Source organism: Notothenia coriiceps, unplaced genomic scaffold (assembly GCF_000735185.1).
Source record: "Notothenia coriiceps isolate Sejong01 unplaced genomic scaffold, NC01 NC01_scaffold00037246, whole genome shotgun sequence".
Taxonomy (NCBI): domain Eukaryota; kingdom Metazoa; phylum Chordata; class Actinopteri; order Perciformes; family Nototheniidae; genus Notothenia; species Notothenia coriiceps.
In genome coordinates, this window is record NW_011369947.1 from 3,341,975 (window position 1) to 3,368,021 (window position 26,047).

A 26,047-nucleotide genomic window follows, 5' to 3' on the forward strand; every position below is an offset into this window, starting at 1 on the left:
GATGCGTCGATGGCTGCATCGTTACCAAACCTGTAAAGTTTTGGGTAGTTTTGAGCATTTTCAAGTTATGAGAAAACCGTATTTCATGGTGAGCATTGTGTTGCCATGGCAACGGCATTTGAAGAAATCTCAAAACTGTCCCGTAGATGTCTTCATGGCTGGACTGTTAGCACACATGTGAAGTTTGAGCACTTTTTGAACATTTTCATAGGAGTTATAGCGACATCGTCTTTTATGGCGAGGGATACGCATCCCTCGCCATGGAAACGGCATATGATGACACCCCATAATTGATGTAGAGCTGTTGAGGGCTGGACCGTTAACCATTATCTGAAGTCTGGTGCTCTGAGCATGTCAGTTGGAGTTATGACATCATTGTGTTCCATGACACAGGTGTTTATATTTGAGCTAACGAGGTATCCAGAGATCAAAGGTTTCCATGGTGATGTGCAGTNATCTACATTTGTTTTTTTCTTCTTTGTAGCCACCATGGATGACTGTGTCTCACTAGGTAACAATGGATAAACATGTGTTTCCGTAATATAGAAATGTATTTTTTTAGAGAATGCCAATGTTCATTCTTGTAGCTTTAAAAACACATTGTAGTTTTGAATACAAGGTCCAATTACTAGTTTTTTCCTAAGCTTTTAATGTTTCCTTCATCATTGGTTGTCGTTTTCTCGTAACCTGTGTTAGAACTTGTATTGGGGCTTACAATCTCCCACTGAAGTTCTATACTTTGTTTGTGTCATGACAACTGAGCACATATGACCAATTGATGAAGGCCATGAGTTGCTTCCAAAAACTAGTGAGTGGACCTTGAGTTAGTATTCATTTGTTTTTTGTTAAGTTAATAGTTATTTTACTTTTAGACAATATCTGTGGTAGAGAGCGTTTTCCTTAAACATTACAAAATCACATTTTAGAACGAGCTATATCTATTTTATACAAGAAATGACTGAACACAAAACAACATGTAATAAAATGTGTGAATGTTGTGTTCTTTATAATAGATGGAGACAAATCAGCATGAACAGCTGACAACAAATTCTAATTTAAGATGATAACTCTTTTTTTGTCATTTGTTTCTTCTTTTGTCTTGCTTTTCTAAGACGATGTGGCTGTAGAGTTTGGTATGTTTCCTCTTCTTTATTCTCTTGTATTGTCCCTAAACTACTTTCTGTAATCCAACTTTGACTCATTTCCCTTCCTTGCTTCTATTGCACTCACAGCTGAGGAGATCGAAGGTACTACTTGTCTAACATCTCCCATTGAATAGGCCATTACTAATAGGTCACTGGCTAATACAATATGGCCAAACATTAGCATTGTGCTTGGTTAGCCTTCATCATGTTGTGTGTAACAAAAGGTCTACCTCTCACCTCTGCTCTCCATACTTGTTTTCATTTGGCCTGTATCTTCACGTCAAAGCTAATCGTATTCAAAGCAGAGCATCAGGCGCCCCTGTCAATTTCCCCTCTTCAAAATGTTGGAGAGTTTACGATTTATTGGCTCTCACCTGCTAACCTGTCGTTTTCATCGTTTGGAGAATCATTTGTACACATGGACAACACCCGTAACCCTGCGCCTGCCAAACTCACTCATAATATTACATTATTAATAACATTAAAGAAAACAAACCCTCCATAGCATGGCCAGGGATGTAGTGGACTATAAACCAAAATACAGTTTTCAAATGATTATTTAAACATATTCTTTTGATTATGTTGGTTCTCATTTGACTCGTGACGCATGGCTGGAGGTCATAGTGAACCCTTGTCTTATTTACCACTACATCCTTGGCTATCACTTTGGAAAGAGTGGACAAACTCCACCAACAATAATACCAAAACCGATCTAATCAGATGTCTGTCGTGTTGAATATACCTGTGTTTTTTTATCTATGGACTTTTGCCTCTCAGTATGTTTCAGAGGGGTAAGTACCTGTTGCTTTCTTTTCTGACTTTTCTTTTTTACATGTTTCATTTGCCTCTTTTCTGGCCCCCCTTTCTTTCTCTTCTCATAACCAGAGGACGCTGACTCTATTAGCGGATTCCAGCTAGGTGAGAGACGGTGCTTTCTTCTCCTCTTTCTGTCCTATACCCTCCAGATGTGCCCATTTCTCTGATCTGTTAACTTTGAAGACAGTCGCCGAGATTGTGTTAGATTGTCATGGGTCCTCAACAATAATCCTTCCTTATATAGTGTGTACACATGCATTATTTCACTGTAAAAGGGATAACTGTTCTTTCATAATGTACTTGACATACTCCTTTTTTTGGCACAACTCATTAAACTTGGGCCCCCATGTAAAAACATAAAGTAGTAGTTCTGGTTCACTGGCCTACGGTGTGCTATTTCTGCCCTCTTGCTGACAGCATGAGTGCAGTGGCAGATCATGTCATGGAATTGCAGAATATAGTACTTATTCTGGTGTGCCACTGCTGCGGGTCTAAAGGCATCTTTTGAGAGTGGTTCTGGATGAATTTGGGTAAAAAAGAAGGCTTTTTTTTTTTTCTCGTTTTGTTCTGGAAGTCCATCCCAGTCCTGGTTTTAGTTGATGTGGTCCTGGTCAGACTTAATGACAATTACCGTGGCCCGCTTTAGTTCTGCAGCTCTTCCCAAGGAGCTGCATCCAATTATCTGTCTTGTACAGAAAATGTACTCGTGTTTTTATTACCACTGTCATTTCCCTAACAAATCACAAGGTATCGTCCCACTGGAGGACCACAGGCCCTAGTAGCTGGCTCGCACTCTAATCCTCTTTCTGCCTTTTTCTTTCAGTTTCTGTCTCTTTATTTCTCTCTCCTTCTCTCTCTGTCACATTTTGTCTATATTCAGACGTTGAGGTCAAGAGGTGAGCTGGCCTCAGAGCTCTCCCTGCACACTACACAGTTTAGACTCCAGATTTCACAGGATATCCAGTGCACACACAGGTTTATAAATACTGAGTTTGAGCCATGTCTGCCAAGCTCAATCAGGGTCATTTCCTACGGCCGGACTATGCCAAATAGCAGTCCAGTATTTTCACTCTGCTCTGTCCCCTTCAGGCTTGCCCTTACTGTCACCCTGCCTCCTGCATAAGGTCAATGACCTCAGCCTCTCCTCTTCCTCCTTTGGTACCCAAACAACATCCAGCACCCTAGCGGGTTAGCAGCATTTCTTGACTCAAGCAGCCCAGAACGAGGTTTAACTGAAATGAGAGACCCTCAGGAGGAGGAGAAAAGAAAATCTGAGTTATAATAACATCTTCTCTATGCGAGTACTTGCTGCATGGCTTTTCAGCCTGTTGGATGTGGTTGTGTGATTTAGAGTTGGCCCGTCCTGAAAAGTTTGAAATCCTAGAACTTACAGATGCTTTTGCAATGCTACTGAGGTTGCATGGGGAAATAAAGGAGGCGGTGGGAGGGGGTAGGTGGTTGTTGTCCTTAGATTTTTGGTTTGTTTCCCCTTCATGCCTCTCTCAGTGATGCAACGTCTGTAAGTTCATTTGCCAAAAGTGATCCTGGAGCTCTACTGGGGGCGAGCAGATTCCTGTGCTCTGATGTTGCTGCTTCTAGAGCCAGCAAACTCAAGAATTAAGTCCACCTTCTTATCAGGTCTTTCTAGACAAGTAGTATTAGGAGCCTTTCAATTCTGTATCAACGGTTTGACACCCATGGAGCATTTGTTATGTTAAAGAACCATCAGTGCACTCAATTGACAACCAGAACCTTCAAATATTTAGACTATGAGGAGTAGGCATTATGACATTCTCTATTGTAATACCTAAAATCACAAAAGTCGCACACTGAACATCCAGAGAGAAAGACGGGTGAACAGAGGGCAAGCAAGTAGTCCCAAATCAGTTAAAGTTGAACGATTGGGGGCTGGGATATTCATCAGCCCCTCACAATCCAATTATGTCCAAGTTACGGGAAAAAATGGTAAAGTGCTATGAACTGAAATAAAAAATGCTCCATTTCCAAAGCGAGATGAGTTCATCAGGCTGTAGCTTAAATAATTGAGGACTTGCAGGAGCCAATATATCGGGATTACTGAGTTTTTCCCTATCTGAGTCCAAACAGAGGGGACTTACCTTTTCAGATTAAAAGGATATTTGTTTTATGGAAAGCCAACATTTTGATTCTATCATAGCAGGTATACACACTGGCTTGAGAGGGGTGCTTTTATTAGCATTAGCAACGGATCATTGTACAAAATTGATAGATGGACTGGAATTCCCTTGAACGTAGCTTTGTTGTAAAGCATCTTCTCTGTTTTGACATCGGACTGATGAGACAAACAGGAAAGCAATCAGTGCTTTGGCTCTAAGAGGTCCCTATTGGCATGCTGATAGTGGCTTCAAGGACTCCAGTAGAAGCAAAAGTACTTGTGCGTGTGTGTTTCTCTTTGCCAACATAAGGCATCAGGCATCGTTTGGAGACGAGACATTCCTGATCCCAAAGTGCCGCGGGATACGATGGAGGGGAAAAACAAATAGCGCTCGATACAAATGAACCTCTTGCAGCCAAAGGTCTATTGCGCTATTCCACCGTATAAGCCTGGGTACCACTTTCCAAAAGCTTTGTGCGGGGGCCGTGGAAACTACTCCCAGAATGTGTTCTCCCCAGATAACACTCTAATGAGTTCACCACCGTGGACTGCCACACGTACATATTTCAAATGTCACGCTAAAGAACTTTCCCTTTTTGCTTTGATTTTGTAGTTGAGGAGTCAAATCCAGAGGTTAGATCTGGTACTGTATGGATACAACGTTGTGATCTTGTCCAGGAACAGTTTGACGTTTGATACAATTGAGTATTCTAAGATCAGCCTTGGAGCACACTTTACTACTGTACCATAATCAGTTTCACAGATGCCTGTTAACAGTTGTGTGGAGGGAGCATTTGAAGGACACACGTCTGCCTGGAAATGTCCCTTTCCTCCTTTTCACGTGCTGTCCTTACGACATTGGCCTCTGGTCTCCTGGTTCCTCTCCAGATTATTTTCTTCTCCTCCCCTGATTCCTCTCCTCCCCTGATTCCTCTCATCTTCTCTCCTCCTTATTGCTCTCAACTCCTTTTTTGATTCCTCTAATGATTCCTTTCCTTTCCTGAATCCTCTTATCTTCTCTCGTCTCCTTACTGCTCTCCACTCCTTTTTTTGGTTCCTCTAATGATTCCTTTCCTTTCCTAATTCCTCTCCTCATTCCTCTCCTCTTCTCCACTTTCCCGATTAGTTTTGTGATTCCTCTCTGTCTCTCTCCTCACCTCATTCCTCTCTTGATTCCTATCCTCTTTTCACCTCTTCTCTCCTGATGCCTCCCTTTCTCTCTCCTCTTCTCTCCTCTCCTGATTCCTCTCCTCTTTTCTCCTTTTCTCTCCTGATGCCTCCCTTTCTCTCTCCTCTTCTCTCCTCTCCTGATTCCTCTCCTCTTTTCTTGTTTATCATGGCTCAACTTCTGTCCGTTGCAATCTGGGTATATATTGTCTTCCTTGGATTCCTTGTAGCAAAACGATGATAAATCAGACCAGTCATTCAGTCTGCATCATTCCAAACGCTTTTGTATTTTGTCATTATAAGCAGCCACGCTCCTCTTTCTTTTATTCAGCATTGGGGTAATAATGGCTGACATTATGGAAAGCGCCCTGCACCTCCCTAGCTGCCTACCATGAGCCTTCCTCATCCTTTCTAACCCATCCAGTAATGGGCGCACACAGTGAGGGCGCGAGAGCTGCTAATGCTTCCCACATTTGGTGCCCACTAAGTGTTACAGCGTTAAACCACAGCGTAGGGCATTGTGCCACAAGAATAATACTCACTTAATCTCCAGCTGCCATGCATGGTTAATTCCATAGATGTCGTCTCCATTAGTCCAAACTGAGAGCGAGAGGGCCCCCTCTGGGAGAGCCAGGATGGCACTGGAGCTGTCAGCACAGTCTCCTGTAGTTTGACTTCGGCCTCAGACGGCGGCCCACACGGCATCGGTGCCTCGCAACAGGTGGTTTCACTATGAGCCTTTTTCTTTTCCACGTTTTCACTCTCCCTCTCCACACAAAATGAAGTCTAATCGGAGGAAAAATTTCATTTTTTATTCTATTCTCTGTTGTCATCTCACTGTTCGCCTACGAGTAATGTCTGGAAGACCTGATGCTGGTATTCTCAGGCTTCTCTTCTTCCTTTCAGACAGACATTGGCAAATGAGCCTTTTCGAACCATCTGTTATTTTTGTATGTACATTTGTCTTAATGCACTGTACTGTTTTCTTTTTACAGTGTCGGCTATTTCTTCAACAGGTGCGGGTTTGTAGCAATGCACAGGATGTTAGGGTCCGAGTGGGCAGTTTGCATTCACAGATTGCTAAGGCCTCCGGCGCTTTCTTTACGCAGATGCTCTATTTCCTACGTGGCTATTAGATATTATCACACTGGAAAATGGGCTTGAAGGACAGCTGGCGACTTTCAAGCGATTGTGTGTGTGTGTGTGTGTGTGTGTGTGTGTGTGTGTGTGTGTGTGTGTGTGTGTGTGTGTGTGTGTGTGTGTGTGTGTGTGTGTGTGTGTGTGTGTGTCCTTTTCTCCGTACACACCGCTGTCTACGTCGCGGACTTACTATAAGTTCGAAGTATATCCTACTTTATCTCTTAGGGTTCTGACAGAATTTACTAGATATTTGTAACCTAACACAATAAAGTAAAGATGATTCGATCGATGTCGTTGGTAGCAACTATCGCGAACATATCAGTCTTTTCTTCTTGTAGTGTCACTCTCGCAGGCGATAGTCCAGAAAGGTGAAATCTGACCTGGAGGATAGTCATTCACAAACCTTACTAATGTAGGGACCCAAATTCTTGTGGTAAAGAGTAGAAAACGTCAAAACCGATGTGTGTGATGCGCGATACATGTCATAACTAGATAACAAGTTAGTTTAAAACCTTCAGAAGTAGGTATCGCGACCAAGTATGATCAGTTCGTAACGTACTCATTGACATATGCCACAGTCCTGTCATATTACCTTGGGTTAAAATTTTGTGCGCGCGAATACTATGATAAGATATAAGGGGGTTTTTGAAGAGTGTGTGAATGTCGCTTTCGTGTCTATAAAGGTAACTTATTTTCAAAGATATCCTACATCCTTCTCTTCTCTCCTTTACATCGTTTTTTTTACTTACACGCATTATCTTGGTTTGTCGGAGTCACACCCGGACACCTACTACCCTCTAGCGAGACGTATAAACCTCGTCACGGATTATTCGATTATGTTCTTACACTTATTAGAGGGTCATTTGATAGAGTACTCTTTGTGTCTCTACGTTGTCCGTCGTTCAGAGCCGAAACGACCGTCGCCGGAGGGGAACGAGAGAGCTGGGGTAGAGAGAGGGGAAATGGCCACACACACAACACACACACACACACACACACACACACACACACACACACACACACACACACACACACACACACACACACACACACACACACACACACACACACACACACAACCACACACACACACACACACACAGAGAGAGACAGCGTGTGGCATAAGACAGAAAGAATAAGATCAGAAATGAAAGAGCGAACGCGTAGCTGTATGAAGAGAGGAGGAAGGAGCGACGGAGCAGAGCAGAGTCATTCATCCTTAACGTTCCGACGCGTCATAACTCGAGACTCTCAGACAGGCCACTCATTGAGGTCTTCATAGTTAGTCAAACTATTCAAACTCCTCCAAGAGTCAAGAGCACCCTCTAGTGTGTGTGTGTGTGTGTGGTGTCGTGTGTGTCGTAGTTCGTGGATGTGTGTCTGTAGTGTAGTGTTAGTGTGTGGTNACATTTACGGTAAACTGGAAAGGGAAGTTATTAACTACACAGGTCCGGTATGTTAACGCAACACATACCTTCTACCTGGAGGCTGGCTCTGCGAGTCGGGCTAGGGTGGCATGCTTCTACCCCTTGACGCGCTCCGGCGGAGGACTGCTGGGACAGACGGGGCATCTCGGACGCACCCACTGAGCATTCGGCCGCTGGGCTGGTAGGGGTGGACCCTGCGCCGCACCGGACACAAGACGGCGGGCTAACAACAGACGGCTAACAAGCTAACAAGACGGCTAACAACAGATGGCTAACAAGCAGCTAACCCGGAAGAACCGTCCGCTCTCTTCTTCGTTTTTTACAGTGGTACAGGGGCAGCATATAGTTGTCACAAGCCTAGAGCGCCCTCTGGTGGCTGTAGACGGTTCATGTCAGTCAGCATGAATTGACATTTAAAACATATATACGTCGCTCCTGACTATAAGTCGCAGGACCAGCCAAACTAGGAAAAAAAGTGCGACTTATAGTCCGGAAAATACGGTACTAGTTTTTTCCTAAGCTTTTAATGTTTCCTTCATCATTGGTTGTNCGCTTTCTTTACGCAGATGCTCTATTTCCTACGTGGCTATTAGATATTATCACACTGGAAAATGGGCTTGAAGGACAGCTGGCGACTTTCAAGCGATTGTGTGTGTGTGTGTGTGTGTGTGTGTGTGTGTGTGTGTGTGTGTGTGGTCACAGCTTGTGTTTACACTACATTAAATATGCTTGTCTTTCTTTCCGTCATTGTTTTTTCATTCTAATGTTCTGCTGAAAGGATTTTGAATCAAAATGTCTCTGTCTGTTAGAGAGAAGAGAGTGAGAAGATGGTGTGTTTGTGTGCTTACATGCAAGTTTTCAATTGCAGTTTTGGTAATCATCCAGTCGCAAGGAAACTTTAACTCCATACCACTAACCACACTATTTTTTTTGCAAGAAAAACACACCAGGACACTGCCTGCAGCTCTCATTACAGAACAAATTAAAAACAGATACGTTGTCAACAGATTTGACCTGTCAAATGATTATTATTATTATTATTTGATGTCAGTGCCACTCACATCATACATTCCTTTCTACTCGCAAGAGTTGTGCCAGGATCATCCTGTGACAAACATGTTGGTGTTCCAACTAACTTTAGGGCTTTTCAGGACAAACAGGATTTGAATCACTCCCTAACGCTGGGTTAAATGCATGTCCATCCCCTTTGTGGAATTGAGTCTCCGTTGGTGCTGAAGTTGAGATGGTTGTTGGAGGTTTTGGTGAAGGACTGGGTGCTGCTTGCGGTTAAATTACACTTTGATTTATCTTTCCTCAGGCAGCGCTAGAGTGGAACGCAGGATAGTTCTCCACAATTATTTCGATGGAGCTGTCTAAACATTTTCAAGTGATCTTGAGGGGCACTACAATACTAAGAAACGACAATTTATAACTGTTATGCCTCGTAATGAAACCCTCTGCACCTGCCTGCAAAGTGGAAAGTAAGATTGCGATTGACCCTATCCAATAAGACGGTAGCTTGTCAAGGTACAGACACATAGAATTAACGACCATCATAGTATTACTTAAGCCTAATTAGCCGGTTGTGTTTATTGAGAAAAATGACTTGGGTTTTAAATGTCCAGGAAATTGACTCCACACTTTCAATAGGATATCATTAACTGTTCATGTTTATTGTAATGATGTCAACCCCTGTGGGTATCGGTTACAGTTTGATGTCTCTACAGGAGAAATGCAGATGAGCGGTGGATGTTTTCCACTGTGTGGCAGTGGCTAATACTCCTTGGGTGAGGGCGGGTGTAACGGGGAGGGAGAGGGGGGGNGGGGGGGGTGCTGAATGAGTAGATTAACCACAGCAGAAATGGCACAGACATCGTAAGCCGCAGCTTGCCCACAGTGGAACAAAGTCTGCCGTAAATGTTCAGTGTAACACTATATCCAGGCGCGTGTGCACACTCATACGTGTACACAGGCTCGTGCAAAAACATTATTATTCTGCTCCAGTGACTCATAGTGTGTTTCATTTGTAACTCAGCATAGGTCTGTAGTTCCATCCCTTATTAAGGGACTGTTTGGAAAAGAACAAGCTGAGAAGAATGCAGACTTTCTTTTTCCTGCACAGCCCCAATGTGGTTTAAAAATGTTGTGGAAAGTATTAAGGGGGCGGATATCAGGATCTGTTTCAACTCCTGATTCTTCTCCTAGTCTGTCATTTATCGTGCTAATCTTGCATCATATTCGTTAAAAACTGAAATAATAAAAGAGAAGGCTGCATGAATTCAAGCAGAAATAAGATATTAAACGTCCATAGTTCTGGAGATTTACATCCTATTAGGTTCCACATCTGTCATGAATATTAAACCGTGGTCCTAAAATTAGGGGTAAATATCTCCTTTTGATTCTGTTGTAGATTATCAGATCAAGGAGTGTGCGCTTTTGGATCAGTATGTTAAGAAGCCTTTGTGACGGCAGTCCAAGGACAGGACGCACACTGTAAACCAATCAGATACGACGGCTGATGTAAAACGACCCGTATGCACAGTGCAATCTTTGCTTTGCGGGCCAGCCAAGAACACGAAACGATACACACATACATGGACACACACATACCTCATTACATTCTAAAATTGCGGTGTGAATGAATTACAAATCATAGCCTGACAGTTATGTGAACAACCATCCACAGGCTAGTGGTACATTCACATACTGTAGCAGTGAATTACATAAAAGGAACATCTAGTTTTTTATTTTTTACACAATAAATCTGGCGAGACATGCAGAAAAGAAGAAAATTAAAATCTACTGCATGTCACCAGAAGAAAATGTGTTAGGCTTCGAGATCCAGGGAAACGGCTTGGCCCTGTTCTTCTTTCACCTACAGCAAAAGATAGCGGTCATAAAACTGAGCTGCACAAAACAATATGAGGTATTGGACATGGAGCTGTGGAGGTGTGTGCCAAGACGCTGAAACGACTATAAATCGAAATGCACAGCTGCGCCATTGTGTGTACATACATGTGTCTGAATTTAGAAACTCCTCATAGACACACACACGGACACAAAGGTTTTTGTGTTGGCGGACATTTTGGATTAATGTTTCTCTTTCTGTCTCCTCTCCCTTCCTGTCTCTTTTCATCCTGACCTCCAGCTGGTTTCAGAAGAAGCTTCCGTCTGAGCAAGAGGGAAAAGAAGACCAACAAGACCATGTACGAATGTAAAAAAAGCGAAATGTACGACATGGCTGACGTGCCCACGTACGAAGAGGTCACCCAGTACCGCAGGCAGAGCGGGGCTAAGCACAGGCTGGTGATCCTAGTAGGTGAGTAAAAAAAGCTGGGAAAAAATGACAATATCAATGCTTACCTCACGCTTTGGCACCATAGATTTAATAATGTTCCTCACACACAAGCATGGTGACAAATACAAATCACAGAAAAGACTGTGAGCTCCAGAGTGGCCCGGCCTTGTCCTTCCACGACCCCCAAACCAGAAATAAGCTTCCCAATGCGGGGCCTTACGCACAGTCATTCCTCCTTTAATTTAAAAAATGTTAGCACCACAAGGAATCGACAGAGCAGACCTCATATTAATCAGTCACATTTAGTTCTTTCATTTACAGCACCCACTTTCAATGTCCTTTCAATTTGTCGAGCCCGTGGAATTTTTAACACTTGCCTCGAGGAGACCTTCCAAAGAGCTTTATAACGTGCCATGGTCTTGAAATGAATTTAGCGGCTTCTCGTTCTGTATTGTGGTGAAAAGACGAGCTTTGCCAGTGAATGGTGGAACAATATGCTAAGCCAGGTGCAACAGTAAGACTTAAATCTTTCCCGGGACCAACTGTACCGTTAGTTAGCTTTTTCCACGTTTCCCTTTTTAGATTGTGTTACTCCATCATGACAAAAATGACAAGAATGTCCCAGACTCGGATGGAACAAAACATTCCTTACATTTTGATTCCTTCCAATCTATTTCCATTCATCAAGGGAGGAAATGTACGGTTCCATTTTTTCTTTTCGCACTATCTGACAGCAGATTTGAAACATTTGTGAGGTTAATTTTAAAAATGAACACCACTGGCAACAAGGTCTTTCTCTTTTCTTTTTTATTTCGCACTCTCACGCATGCTCTCTGCAGAGTTGAGCTTGTAGATTGAACAGGCCTTGGTTCACTTAAAAAACGCCACGCAGAGCATGGACTTCATCAGGCGTGTTGCTAATTAGCTAGCCCATTTTCCTGCCTGCATGTCACAGCCTTACACAGAGGCTGAACCTCTCCCGCCTGTCATGCTAATGTAAATATTTTCAATTAAAGTCCATAATTTTCGAGGACAACCTATGGACAATTTCACACGTAATGAAGCGAAGGACCAAGGAAAGATCTGCTTTATGTTTCTCTGCCTCCCTCTCTCCTTCTTCCTCTCCCCGGAGTCTCTTGATTTTTCTTATTCGAAAAATATTTTCTCGCCAATGCTTTTCTGTGTAACTGCCCTTCCCTCCTTCTGTTCAGGGGTGAAACACTTTATCCCTCAATGTACGGGCATGTGTTTTCAACATTCTTCATTTACTTTATCCAAGCAATTCCCAACATCAAACCTATACTCTGGTCATTTTCAATTTTCACCCAGAGTCGACCATTAGCAGCAAACTTGCAGTTTACCATGTACATACATATACCATTGATTGTATGTAATGTATTTTGAAACAATGTGTCCTTTATTACAGACAAAGGCAGAAATAAGCAGGCGTCTCATATGTAACAGGCGACTGTGGATTTTCTCAGCTGAAGTTACTGTTGTCACCAGCAGGCTAAGCAGCTTTTGCTAACCATATAATTAAGCTAACAGTAGTTCCAAATTCAGGCCGACACACAGTCCAGCCAACTCATATTGAATTAACAAAACTGCTGAATGGGCCTTAACTAAGAATGTTATTGATACATACATGATTTGATAAAAAACATAACAAAATAGTTTGCTAACAACATGGCTTAGCCTCCTTTATAGCCTGACATGCTAAATTCATGTTAGAGCAGATAGCACAGTGTAATGCATTTCAGCTCTTTTGTGTTCCTTTACAAATGTACACTATGGGCATTGCTCATACTCCAGCTGATACAAAATTAACATGTGGAGAAGCTTAGAAATGAGTGGGAGGGGAAGTTGACCAGACGGTCAATGTAATACTTCAGAGAAGAATGAGTAAAGTCTGCATTATTTTATACAGGACACATCCCTCACCTTGACAGGACCTCGGCAACCACAATCCCCCTTTTCATATCAAACATCTCCCTTCTTAAAGATCTTAAGGAATCCCAAAAGGCCTTTCTTCATTTATGCGGACGCACGTGTCACAGTACCCTGCTGCCCACCTCTCGCGCAGAGTCTGAGATCTGTCTTAAAGACAAATCAAGATGCTTATCTGGGTTCTTATACTTATAATCAGATTTTAAATCAGCCAATAAAAATACAATTTACATATTGCATGAATAGATCGACTCAACCACTGATACGTTTGAAAGAATCTGATTATCTAACCTGAAAAAATGGTTTTGCTAATTCCACATTTCCTTGTAACTTGACACTAAACTCACAGTAAGATTTTTGATTAACTGGAAGCTTTAAGTTTGGGGTTTAGCTCCAATCTCTTTTATATACACCTATGCCTAAGTGAATGTATATGTGGTCTCCTGATTTATAAAATGAGGGCTCCATTTCAACTCCTCTTTAAAATGCAGTAGCAGTGTATTGTAAATGACTTGTGGTAACCGCATTGCACCACTGTCATCCTTTAAATGTGGTAGCAGCACAGCCAGCACTATGAGTAGAGCTGTAATATATATACTGCCCTGAATGTGAGGCTGGCCGGGACGTTTGGGGCCGGGTCAGGGCCCCGAGCCGGGCCTCGTTGGGCCTGGCCTTTGCATCTTACAGTACAAACTACATGCGTTCCGCTCCACGGTTGGCCTGGAAGTTATTAAGCTTGCGATATTAAAAGCAACTTCTCTAATGAGTGCAGTAATGAAATCTGACACATTTACTAGCATACCAATCTGCAAGGCCAGAAGCACCGCAAGAGGGCCAGCGAGAGACACAAATGTAGGGAGAGAAAAACACATAAACACAATAAATGAAACTGGCAGCTTTCGTCCCAAAAAATTGTTATGCCTTTTTTAATTGTGGCATTCAAATTTATAACTTTGCTGATGTATTGGGGCATTGTTAAAGACAAACAATGCACAAAGAGGTGGCGTGTTTAAGGTCAGACGGTGGAACGGGACCACAGGACACAGCTTCTGCTTGTAAAAGACCCGGTGGTGGTCCTGTTGGGCCCCCTTGGCAGGCAGTGGTACAGCTGGAATAAGCTTTAATCGCCATCCGAGGTATTCTGATGAAGGCCTGCTGCCATGCATCATTGATATCACAAGTGGCAAGCAAGGGAACGATATGTAAGGTGAAAATGTTTTTACGAGTGTGTAGAAGTGGGGCCGTTACTCATACGAAGGGTAGCAGAAATGTCTCTCTTAGTCCCCTGCGCCCGGGCCTTAATATCTACGCTTAGATTCATGCAAACAAGCTTGTGTGGAGGTTTGTGGCCTGCCGGGAGGACTGTCCGCACTACTGCGATAGGGCTCATAAAAGAGCCTCTTTTACCACGCTCTGCCACCTTCAGCACCTACAACAACATTGGTCCACGGCCTTGTTCAAACAGCACCTCCGCATTCCTCCTGTACTCCCGAAACAAATTTGAAATGAACTCCATTTCCTCATCTTAATAAATCACGCAGTCTCTCAACCCCCAGGTACTCTGACTTTTTCTCCTCAGTGAAAAACTCCCAAGCTAAGATTGATCGCTGTCTTCTCCTGGCCATGTGCTTGTTTGAGAGACGGTAACCACAGAATGCTTCACGCCGTCCGTCCAAAGAGGGTCAGCTTCACAGTGTAAGCGCGCTGAGGAAACAGCTTTTATCACTTACAGCAGTCGCACATATCGGACCCAAACCATGTGTTACTGGGTGCAGAAGTAAAAGGAAAGCATGGGGTGTGAATTTGTCTGTGTGTAAAGGCTACCCTGTCAGAGATTATGCTTAAAGGAGCCCTGTTGTCCACACCTATTTATCAGGTTGTGGGCCCCTCTGAAACCTTCCTGCTTCTCATCTGATGAAATGTAGAAGCAAAGTGAAGATGGAACAAGAGGAAACGGGAGTACTTTACTCGTAGAAATATAAAGCTTGTCTTTTTCAACCTTTTTTTTATATCTCTCCTTCTCTTTCCACCGTATCCGCATCGCTGAGTGAACTCATTGTCCGTTTGTTTTAGTGGAGCAGCCTGCTGCTAAACACATTTGCCTGGAGAAATGAATTTCCAAAAGGCTTCGATGCGATTGTAGTGCCTGCCCAGAACGTCAGGCATGCGAGGAATCTCAAGCCCAGATCAAGCGCTGTCTCTAAAAGTCCACACAAAACACTGAAACGCAGAGCCGTGCACTTGTTACTCCAAAACTGATTTCTTGTCCAGTTTGTTGAGGACAATGATGCCAGTCAGTTCAAATTCAAGATGATGTAGTACCCATGTAACAACCACTTAAATACTGGAGAATGGCATCAGAGACAGAAAGCAGAAAAAGAGACAGAAGGGAAACTGTAATAGAAGATAGAACATTTGGAAATGGATTTGGTGACTTCCTCGAAATCAAAACCAGTGTAAACAACGTTCTGGCATATTTTTTTGTGTTCCTTAATATCAAAATTGAATTACTTTGCTCAGTCTGATTGAGCTTTACCATATCCACATGTTGGAGGGTTTGCTATTAAATCCAACCCATTGCCTCAGATTTCCCCCTGAGGATTTGATGGAAAGTCCAGCTGACTTGCAACAATACGTGGAAAAGGCTTCGTCACTTCTACTGTGTACCTATATTGAAGGTTTAATGTTCCGCCAAACTACAATGAAAAAACGTTCCTTTAATTGTTACATAATGACCTGTAACTGTAGAATACCCATGACTTTGTCTTGTGAAATCAATTATCTTTGCTCCAAAGGCTTTTACTGCATCTATTGTGTTTTAATTGAATCTGAAATAAATGTTGACCCGTGGTAAATTGATTCATTATTACATAACAAGAAGACTGAAATCATTTTTGAAGAGAAGAAAAAGGGAACACTTCGAGGTCTAGAAGTACTGTTAGCATGGTCTCCGTAAGAAAACTAAGATAACTATTTGTATGAAATAGATCCAAATAAAATATAAAGTTATAGAAATTAGGGATCATAATAAATGAAAGAATATAGTGATAAACTGAAAGTAACTCATATATTCCAATATAATAAAAAGCACTGTTTGATATGCGACCCCTTTTTATCTCCCTCATAGTAATTATATAACTAGTAATATAATCGTGGACCATTTGCAGTTGTACTCTTGTAAAATAGTCTAATGTATTTTTTTACTTTTATTTAAAGGGACAACTTACCTATTGAAAACTGTAGCTCTGAGAAGAATATTCTAAAGTCTGAAAAACAATACAGATTTACCATGTTTTACATTTTTCTTAAAAACTAGGAGTTAGAAAAAGATTTAGGACATAGTTGTTTGCCAGGTTGTTTCCCCCGCTAATGCGTAATGCCCCTTCTCTGGACATCTTTAAGTCAACCCTGAAAACTCATCTGTTTGAGATAGCCTTCCAACCTCAGTGACTCATCCCACTGCACTCACAAACACAAGTTATTATCATTATTATGAATATTGGGGCGTCCGAAAAATTGCATTATCGGAAGTGTAAGACCCATAAAAGATAAAACATATAAGGATATATTTCAGGTTTGCTGCTTACATTTAGATTTTCTTTTTTTGAATCAGTCTTTTTTGGGTCTCTTTTCGACTCGATATCCCAGATAAATCTATTGGTGATAATGTATTGTTAGTGATGAAAGTTCATTAAAACACTTTATAAAGCCTGTATTGGGATACATACTGTACTATGTTTAATTTTAGAGCATACATTATGACTGGTCAAATTATGAGAAGCACAGGTGTTCCTAATAACCCTAACGAGGTCAGTCACCAGAGAGTGGAAGACCTTCAGCATGGCAGCCTGTCTCTACACTGATTTAAGAGAGGTGCTGATGGACTCTGTGACTTCTTTAATATTCACATGTGCTTCTGTGTTTGTCCAGGACCCACAGGAGTTGGCTTGAATGAGCTAAAGCGGAAACTGCTGATCTCAGACCCCCAGCACTTCAGTGTGACCATCCCACGTAAGTACCCTCCACTCCACATTATTAAATTAGTGTCTCCCAAGTGATGAAGTCATGTGTCTTCTCATCTTTCCTATCCATTTGTCTTCCACTTTTTTTTTAACGTAATGTGTCCACCATGAAGCCTTCTAACAAAACACCATTTGGCCTTTTTCAAATGCTGCATTTATACCTGCTTATTAGAAAGACTGGTGCTTTGTGGGATATTCATTATGTTCATACAAAAATAAAAAGATTTCAAATGATGTTGTATGATGTAGCAGGGTTGTCAAACTCAAGGCCCGGGAGCCAAATCCGGCACGCGACTTCATTGTATGTGGCCCGCAAGAGCTTGCAAAGAATATAATACGTTTATTACACGGTTACATGCTTCTTTACAGTATATGTATATATGTTCATTTTTTATAAATGTTTTATTTTATAGTTATTTATCATTTTTAATTTTTATCTTTGATTTATCCTTAATTGTATTAATCTGTGTGAATCTGTGCTGTCCTGTTTTTCAATCTTACCCTATTGCTGTTAAACTACTGAATTTCCCCACGGGGATTAATAAAGGTCCATCTTATTTTATCTTATCTTACAGAAGCATGTTGCCCATAAACTATATGTCCCACAATGCATCTCATTTTGTGACATGCGCACTGAAGAGACTTGCAATTATTTGCCCCAGACTTCTGCTTTCAGACGTAGTTAATTATGAAGTTATTACCCTATCCAATACAATTCCAATGCAGAGGCAATAATATAATATAATACATTATTTCATATATATTGTGTATTTATGTATATTTATATAGTTACAACCGGCCCTTTGAGTGCAACCATAATGCTAATGTGGCCCACAATGAAATTTAGTTTGACACCCCTAATGTATAGGATACATATAGTATAAAAGTAAAATCTAGAAATGACAGAAGAAGAAATAGACTCGGCAGCACCCAAACCAAATATTGTGACTTTATGCTTTAAAGGGGCCCTTATGGGCTGTTTTCCCTCCAGAGAGAGTTTCTCTCCCTGAAACGCCTTCCTTGGACTCCTTTGTTTTTACGTCTGTGACATCACTACGTAACATTTGTGCTTCTATTGGCTAGTGCTCTGACACATTGTACGTGGTAGGCAAAGGGGCAGGACATCTCGTGGTTGACCAATCCCAACAGAGCCGGCCAGCTAACCAATCAGAGCAGACCGTCACTCTCTGGTTTCAGACAGAGGGTAAAAAGAGGTGCTGCAGCACAGGGACTGTGAGAAAAATAAAGCACTTTTTGTATGTATTCGTGTCACAGTAGAGGCACAAAATACAAATATATAACCTGGAAATTAGCATAATAGTGTTAATTAATGCTCAGATTTGTATTTGATCTCTATTCTTACATTATTTTGATATTGCACCCAGAAATACTGTACATTTTTGAAAATGTTATTCTTTGGTATTGTTGCTGTTATTTAAATAATAGGTTTTCACAAGGCCACCTGGACATTCAGGCCAAAAACCTTTATCACCAAGATTTAGTTTTCTGCGTGGTAGACTTTTGGAGTGAGCTCTCACTCTGTACTAATAATAACTGATGCGATCTCAGGACAACTTACTGTAAACAACATGGAGATTCTCAGAATGATGGAATAAGCATGAAAGATTGAGGGTGTTTTTGAGCTGCAGGTGTCTCGAGTAAGGACCCTTCTCAAACATTAAATAACTCACACTACAGCTCTATTCTCATGTGGATAAGTGGTCTCCCTCTCTCAATCCATGTGTCCCTTAGAAGCTTCTTGTACACCTGTCCACTGAAACAAAAATATTCTTTAAGAAATGTATAGCCCACGATCAAATTCCAACGACAAAGAGTTTTAGCAACAAATTATAATAACCGCTTTAGGTGAAGGACGTTTAGCTTAATGATAATAATAATAATAGCTTGGATTTATATAGGGCCTTTCATGGGACCCAAGGTCGCTTTACAAAGACAAACAGGAGTACAAACAAACAGACAAAAACTAAAAGTCAGACAGACAGACAGTCAGACAGCCAAAACAACAAATCAATTAAGGGCCGAAGGCCTTGGCAAACAGGTGGGACTTGAGGGCCCTTTTGAAGGCGTCAAGCTTACAGTACATGTTCCAGTCTAGTCTTCACAATGTGTGACGGTGCTTGTGCTGTTAGAGCGATGGCGGTCCAGTCTGACACACACACACACACACACACACACACACACTCACACTCGTAATGCACACACACACACACACACACACACACACACACACACACACACACACACACACACACACTCGTACACATTGCATTAACACTCAGGGTACGTCAGCTCCTCTCGAGGCCCAGGCGGTAGTTTTCTCCTCCCGTGTAATTGTCATCTTTTCCCAGTCTGCCTGACAAGCTCCGAATGATGGAGGAAACTTCGTTGTTCTATCTCCTGAAGACATGCTATTCCACTGCTTCATGAATTGGCACCAAGCTACTCGCTCTACTTTCTTTCTCAACCTATTTATCACTTTTTTGTTGTCGTTTTCTGTCTCTTTCCTCCACTGCCTCCTCCCTGTTTCTCTCTTTAAGGACCCAACGACAGCGTGCTAAAATTCTTAGAGCAATCCAAACTAATCATTTTCCAAAACGCTGGGACAAATACATCTATTTGAGTTCTGCATTTAAGCAGGGTAATGGCACTAGTAATAGCGTAGTTACCACCTACTGTAGGGCTTGTAGGGAAACTGCGACATGACTTTGAGGAAATATCGCACCACTAATATAAATGTTCCTGTCCGTTACATGCCGTGTGGCAGAAATGATGTGTCCCTACCCAAGTCTGACACTTGAAATGTCCCTGGTATTAAAATCCCATCTGTGGGGCCGTATTTCCACAAGGCATGTTAATTGTTCTCAAATGTGACCTGTGATGCTGTGTTTAATAGAGTCCAGACAGCCTGATGCTGACGATAGAAGACGTATGGCACAAGTCCTGGCTCTCAATGAGAGGAAAGAGATTCGGAAAGTATCTGCCTCCTCTTTAGTGTTTGATTGCTGCCAATAGACACATGGATGTGTTTAACACTTGCTGTTGTTTCAGATTAAGCCTGAAAGCGTTATCCCTTTTTGGTCATTTGAAAACCGGAGCTTTGGAGACCACCGGCTTGTGGCTCTGGTTGAATCTCTTTCTCTGCTTGTCGCTGTAAAACGTAAACCAGCCGTCTCCGAAACACATTGCAATAAGCCATTAGAGTTGGGGGTTGAACATTTTGAATTTAATCCAAGTTTACTGATATTTTCCATGATTTTGAAATGAACTGATGCGCATTCTTTTGTTGTACTGTAATTATTTGCTGTGCCACAAAACAGATGCCAAAACAATGCATGGTGGATGGTGTTAGTCAAACTACCCAAGGTGCTGTTTGGCTGTATCTGACACATTTCTGAACAGGAGATATAAGTATCTACAGACACGAATATTTTCTATTTATTATCATGTTTTTCCTACTGTTGTCTACGGCTCATTGATCTTCTTCGGTGTCCTCCCAAACCCCAGTCAGACTTATGAGTGTCTTTCCTTCTCGAACAAGTGACACACTTTGTAAATCACAAAGTGGTTTTCCATAAACCCTGTAGATCAGTCTGGACCCTGTAAAGGAAAAGCTCTAGTCCACTAAAATGGCTTACTTAAACACAGACTGACAAGAAGAACAACTCGGTCAGAGGGAGAGTAGAGCAGTTGGCAGTTTTGGTTGCAGGTGATGCAAATGTAATAGTTTGTTTTGGAGCTTGTTGGAGTTTCTGACGGGTGTACACCCTCCCCTCTGAACTTTGAAGCACTGAAAGCAGCTGTAGTGCGAGTCAACCCCGTGACCTTTACAAATCCTCCAGCGCTGCCTGTCCACGTGCCGCCTCCACTGCTCATTTTACAGCGAGGCTTTACAGTTTATGGCCAAGTAAATGTAGAGACTTGATGTTAATGAGAGCTCCCAAACTCAATTACCTTCCAGCGGCTAACGGTGGAGGCTAACGCGACTGCTTCTGTTACTGCAGCCACATTACAAGAGACACAGTTAATTAGACACAGTTAACCTCTGCAGAATGTCACTTAAGTGTCTGCGTTTAGTGCTGCAGCGCTATAGGTTGTGTATTTTATGGTGCTATTACACAATAATATATACAAGGGTTGGCATGGCGCAGCGTGCTGTGTTTCAGACTTCCAGCGATGTTAATAAGGGGCTGAGTTCAGATGCTTCCAGCCCCAACAGTGAGTCACACAGTCTGGGTTTTAAGTAATCACTCTTTTTTTTCTTCTCCTCTCTCTCAGACACCAGTCGGGCCAAGAAGAACCAGGAGAGCGACGGCGTGGAGTACCACTTCATCTCCAAACATCTCTTTGACACGGATATACAAAATAACAAGTAGGCACAACTGTGCATGGTAGAGTAAAGGAAAACATGAGCACTCCACCTAACTAAATGTTTGGCCACCAGATTTGAACTTGAGACAATGTAGAAAGACTTCAGATATTCCTTTTTTCAACACTTTTAAAAGGTAAAACCTTACGCCGCTACACTTTGTTAGGACTACATTTCCAATATAGACAGTGCACACATGTCTATGAAAATCAGGTCGCATAAATCCTCCTATTTATGTAATTGTTATTCCCTACTGCAAATATATCCACTTAAAGGTGGGGTATGTAATTTATTTCAGAAACACTTTTTGTTATATTCCATGGAATGCTCTTAACATCCCGATAGCAATGCATATATTAAATGCTTTGACAATATATACTATCTGTGGAAGCCCTAGTGCTGTAAAAAGCATGACCAATCATTTTAGCTGGATGACCTACCTGCCTGTCAGCCTTCCATCTGTGCACAAACTTATCTTGTGCCCTCATTGGTCATGTGCGTGTTCGTGTGTGTTGGAGGAGGGGCTCTGTGAGGAAGTGGCAGATTTTTTCCGGTTGTGTATTTTCAAATTCTAGCGCACTCGAGCTGGTTTCTCCAAAATGACCTACCCCACCTTTAAGTACTTTTTATGTTGTATTAAGTCTATTCACTAACTTTTAAGTCTATTCACTAACTTTGCTACTTTTATAATATCCTGTATCCTACTATTCCTCTAATACAGCCCTGTTCTTCACAGAGTGTTCCAGAAGGCTTTTTCACTTTTGTGAATTATACTATATATCTGGACCTTTCAACAACAATGTTTGGCATGTTTTCTTTAAAATTGCCTGAGACCAAGAAAGGATCTTTGGTGACTATGTTCCTCAGCTAAAGGATTAATTGACACATCTCCAATCCCTAATCACATTAGAAAGAATGACATGTATGAACATGTACATGGAACATGTGTACAAATATAGGTTTTTTACTTTTAAGTTACGAATATGTGCGATTTGAGACCCCAGTGAAAACAACAGGGTCCCTCCCTATCTGTGCTCTGGACCTCTGGAGGAAGTGCAGCAGCCGGACTGGCCCTGTACTCGCTGCTCTGCGGCCTCCCTGCTGTCGTCCGTCCGTGTCTCTGTAACTGAGAGTGAGCTGGTGTTGACAGGGCCAGGCCGTGTCGGTAACAGATCTCCAGACAGTGGCCCCAAGCCCTCCTGTCTTTGCTTCCTCCTTTCTTCAGGCGCTCTCTGTAAACGCAGCCACACCACGGGGCCCGCCTTGACATTTGTGGCCAACAAATTGAAATGCCACAAATGTTATAGTCCTGAGAATGATGGATGTCTTTCTGCTGGTCTCACACGAGCTGGAAAGTGATGAGAAGATACACTGTAGGGTGCAGATACAAAACATTTATGCACGCAAACACAATGCATATGACATGGAGGGAAGCCTGTGGGGGTGAGGGGATATAGAGTTTCAGAGCATGCACAGGGAACAGGGGAAAGGGGGGGCTGTATATTTAGGCCATGTTGCGGTGCAGGTCGAGGCATGCAATGCTTTTTAGGGAGTCGGAGGGGTGAGTGACAGAGCTGTGATGTGGGGTGGATGCGTGGGACACTCCACGTTGAAATTACAAGGCAGCAAAGTAGACGAGGAGTGAGATGAACTTGTTTGCGTTATGCCTCATCGCATGCAGCAGAAACAATGCAGAAATTAAAGGTCTCGGAATTGGATCCACAACAACGTATGTTTAGCTTGAACAACTTTCCCAAGGGAAGCCCTGTTCAGTGTCAAAATGGCAACAGTACATACTATAGCCAAACCTATATTGGCATGCTTTACTGTAATCTATATACCTTATATATTTGACGACTAATAGCGCAGAATTCTGTATGGTGTGAGTTTTTAAACGCAGGCTACTGTAAGCTCTTAAATTATTTTCCCCATAACCGAACATAGGTTTGTCAGAGACTTAATCCTACTCTCTTTAAAAAAAAAAAAGAGGTGAGTAAAACTTTCTTACATGGGCAATTACCATAAAACGTTCTTTTTACATCAGTCATTCTGTCCGACGCTAGTCATGAGCAGACTGCAAGCATACCACATACTCCTATTAGCTTCAAATTCTTTCCACGTAGTTACTCTCCTCGCAGCCTTTTTTCCTCCATGTTTTCAGCTAAAAATACACCGGTGGCTTTTTTCCTCATGACAGTTGATTTGTGAGAAAAGGGGAAGATTATCTGGTGGAGAAGTGTTTGTTTACTCGCGCACACAGTTACTAAAACCCGTGTGGATTAAAGGAGGGTAGAGTTTGGCATTCAGGGGCTTTGTGGTCTTTCTAGAACAAACAGGTGTTACTGATTGAATGTGTTGCGTAGGAGATTATAAAAGAACACACTCCATGCAAAACGTCTGGTTTTTAAGTTCAGAATCTTCTCTCTGCGGTTGAAAGAGTAATCCTGCTGTCTCGGTGGATTTGTAGGGTTTTATATATCATTATTTCTCAAACGAATCTCCAAAGTGTGCTGACACCAGATTAGCATGAGATTCTAATGTTACTCCCGAGGGGCATTAGTGTTGCATTACAAACTAATCCGTGCCCAAAAATGGTGTTTTCCTTTCTTGACAATGTCCTCTTTTCTCCCTTTCGATGTCTTTCACCTCTCAGGTTCATCGAGTATGGCGAGTTCAAAGGGAACTACTACGGGACAGGCCTTGACTCGATACGATCCGTCCTGTCCAAGAACAAAGTGTGCCTATTGGATGTGCAGCCCCATGTAAGTGACACAAACCCTTTCCCATCATCCCTCATTTTCATTTATTTTCCACCTCTGCCCCTATCAAAGCAAATCCCTCCCATCCCTGGATTTTCCTTAGGCCTTGGCTCCTTTCTAGGTTACCAAAGTGGGTTATAAAGGGGGCATTCTGAGGGAGCAATTACCGCTAATTTCCTCTATTTGAAGATTTCCTCTTGGGCTTATGTGTCTTGGGTGGTGGCGATCAGACCCCACACAAATGGCACGATTCCCATTAGTCCAGGGCCGGGCCTCCGTATCGCGCTGCCTCTGCCCCACCGGCTCCTCTCTGTTTGTTTTTGCTCAGTGGATAATGGCAGGCGTAAATACACCATTATATAGATTAGCCTGGCAGCTTCTCAAACCACCTTGGCCTGAGCAGCAATGAGAGTCAGCCTCTGAGCCCTGGGCTAAAGTGTGTGGGAGAGTGAGTCTGCAGAAGCTCATGTGGGCGTATGTACATATACGTATGTGCTTTATTTAGTTTTTGGCATACATCTATTGTGTTGTGCAAGCCCGTTCTCCATCGTGACTCACGGGTCAGATCAGTGGCAGTGTCAAAGCGTGTTATTGCCCCCATGCTGGCTGTTCTTCTTCTGCCCCTCCTTTGGCTTTTTATCCATCTTCCTATCAGTTGTGGGTTTGGACCCACTGCCTATTAGCACTGTGGGAAGCCCTGATCGTGGCTCCAGAACCAGGGGAGAGCCTGAAGCCTGACGCCACCACTAACCACCTCTGACTTCTCCTCTACCTCTTGAGAACCAGATTGGCGGTGTTGTGTCGTGCAATTGTCCCCAGAAAAAAGAGACAAGAAGGCAGGACAGATGTGGACAGGAATGTATCTTCTAAAAGAAACACATGTGCTACAAAAGGCCTGCTGTTAGCCTCACCCGCCCTTATATTGAACAAGTGGTTGCCATTCCTTTTGGCTTTTAATTCTCTAAAACACAACTACCCAGTGTCATGAGATGTGACTAGAAAGGCCAAACTGTTTATTCTCTCAGATTTATTTAAAAAAATCTTTTTTATCATCTGATTACTCTCTACCCTCTAGTTTTGGAGCCACTGCATTAAAGAAACTACTCGTCTCCCCCTACTTCAATCAGCTCATGATTATAAGGTTGATAAAGGTTTATTCACTTACTCTCCGTTTGCTTTTACACTCCATATTATTTCCATGTTTCCTCTCTTCAGACCATAAAACACCTGCGGACGGCGGAGTTCAAACCCTTTGTGGTGTTTGTGAAGCCTCCGAGGATCGAGAGATTGAAGGAGACCAGACAAAGCGCAAAAATGATATCAGGCAAGGACGACAAAGGAACTGCCAAGTCATTCACGGTAAGAGAAGAAACAAGGAGAATGTGTAATCCTCACACTGAATTTCTCAACGTAATATGTTGTTTAGAGTCATTTAAAGAGTCGAGCGCAACAGATGTATCAGTTTTCCCTTGATTTAGCCCATCACAGGAAATCAATGATATAGACTTCTCAGTGTGTTGCCCTGCTTGTGCTCCCAAACTGGATTTAACTATTTGTTAATGTTATTTAGATGACATTTAAAGGACGTTTAATGACCCCCATGAGGAAATTGGATCAGTATAACAGAAACTACCAGGATACTACGGAGCCCCCTAGGGACATGGAGAAGAAGAAAAAAAATTATTTGGTAAAAAAAAAAAAATAGGTTTTGCGATGCGAGATCTCAAAAAACCCCGTTGCAGTTTGTAGACGGTCCCTAAGCACTCCTCTCCCTCCTCCAGCTGCAGATTGTGACCAATTCTTGA

The 26,047-nt window shown here is 42.3% G+C and overlaps 1 protein-coding gene across 1 annotated transcript; it reads left to right on the top strand.

Annotated features, from left to right (window-relative positions):
* The first annotated feature begins 489 nt into the window (after window positions 1–489).
* LOC104966300 (MAGUK p55 subfamily member 7-like) lies at window positions 490–26,047 on the top strand. The gene is made up of 10 exons (XM_010795487.1): window positions 490–511; window positions 1,113–1,133; window positions 1,233–1,247; window positions 2,031–2,063; window positions 10,978–11,148; window positions 17,005–17,085; window positions 21,393–21,486; window positions 24,137–24,245; window positions 25,458–25,601; window positions 26,024–26,047. The coding sequence occupies exons 1-10, from the start codon at window positions 490–492 to the stop codon at window positions 26,045–26,047; spliced, it is 714 nt and encodes a 237-aa protein (XP_010793789.1).

Coding starts and splice junctions, on each gene's coding strand:
- LOC104966300 (XM_010795487.1), top strand. CDS start 490: ATGGATGACTGTGTCTCACTAG. Junction 512..1,112: donor GGATGACTGTGTCTCACTAG/GTAACAATGGAT, acceptor TGCTTTTCTAAG/ACGATGTGGCTGTAGAGTTT. Junction 11,149..17,004: donor CAGGCTGGTGATCCTAGTAG/GTGAGTAAAAAA, acceptor GTGTTTGTCCAG/GACCCACAGGAGTTGGCTTG.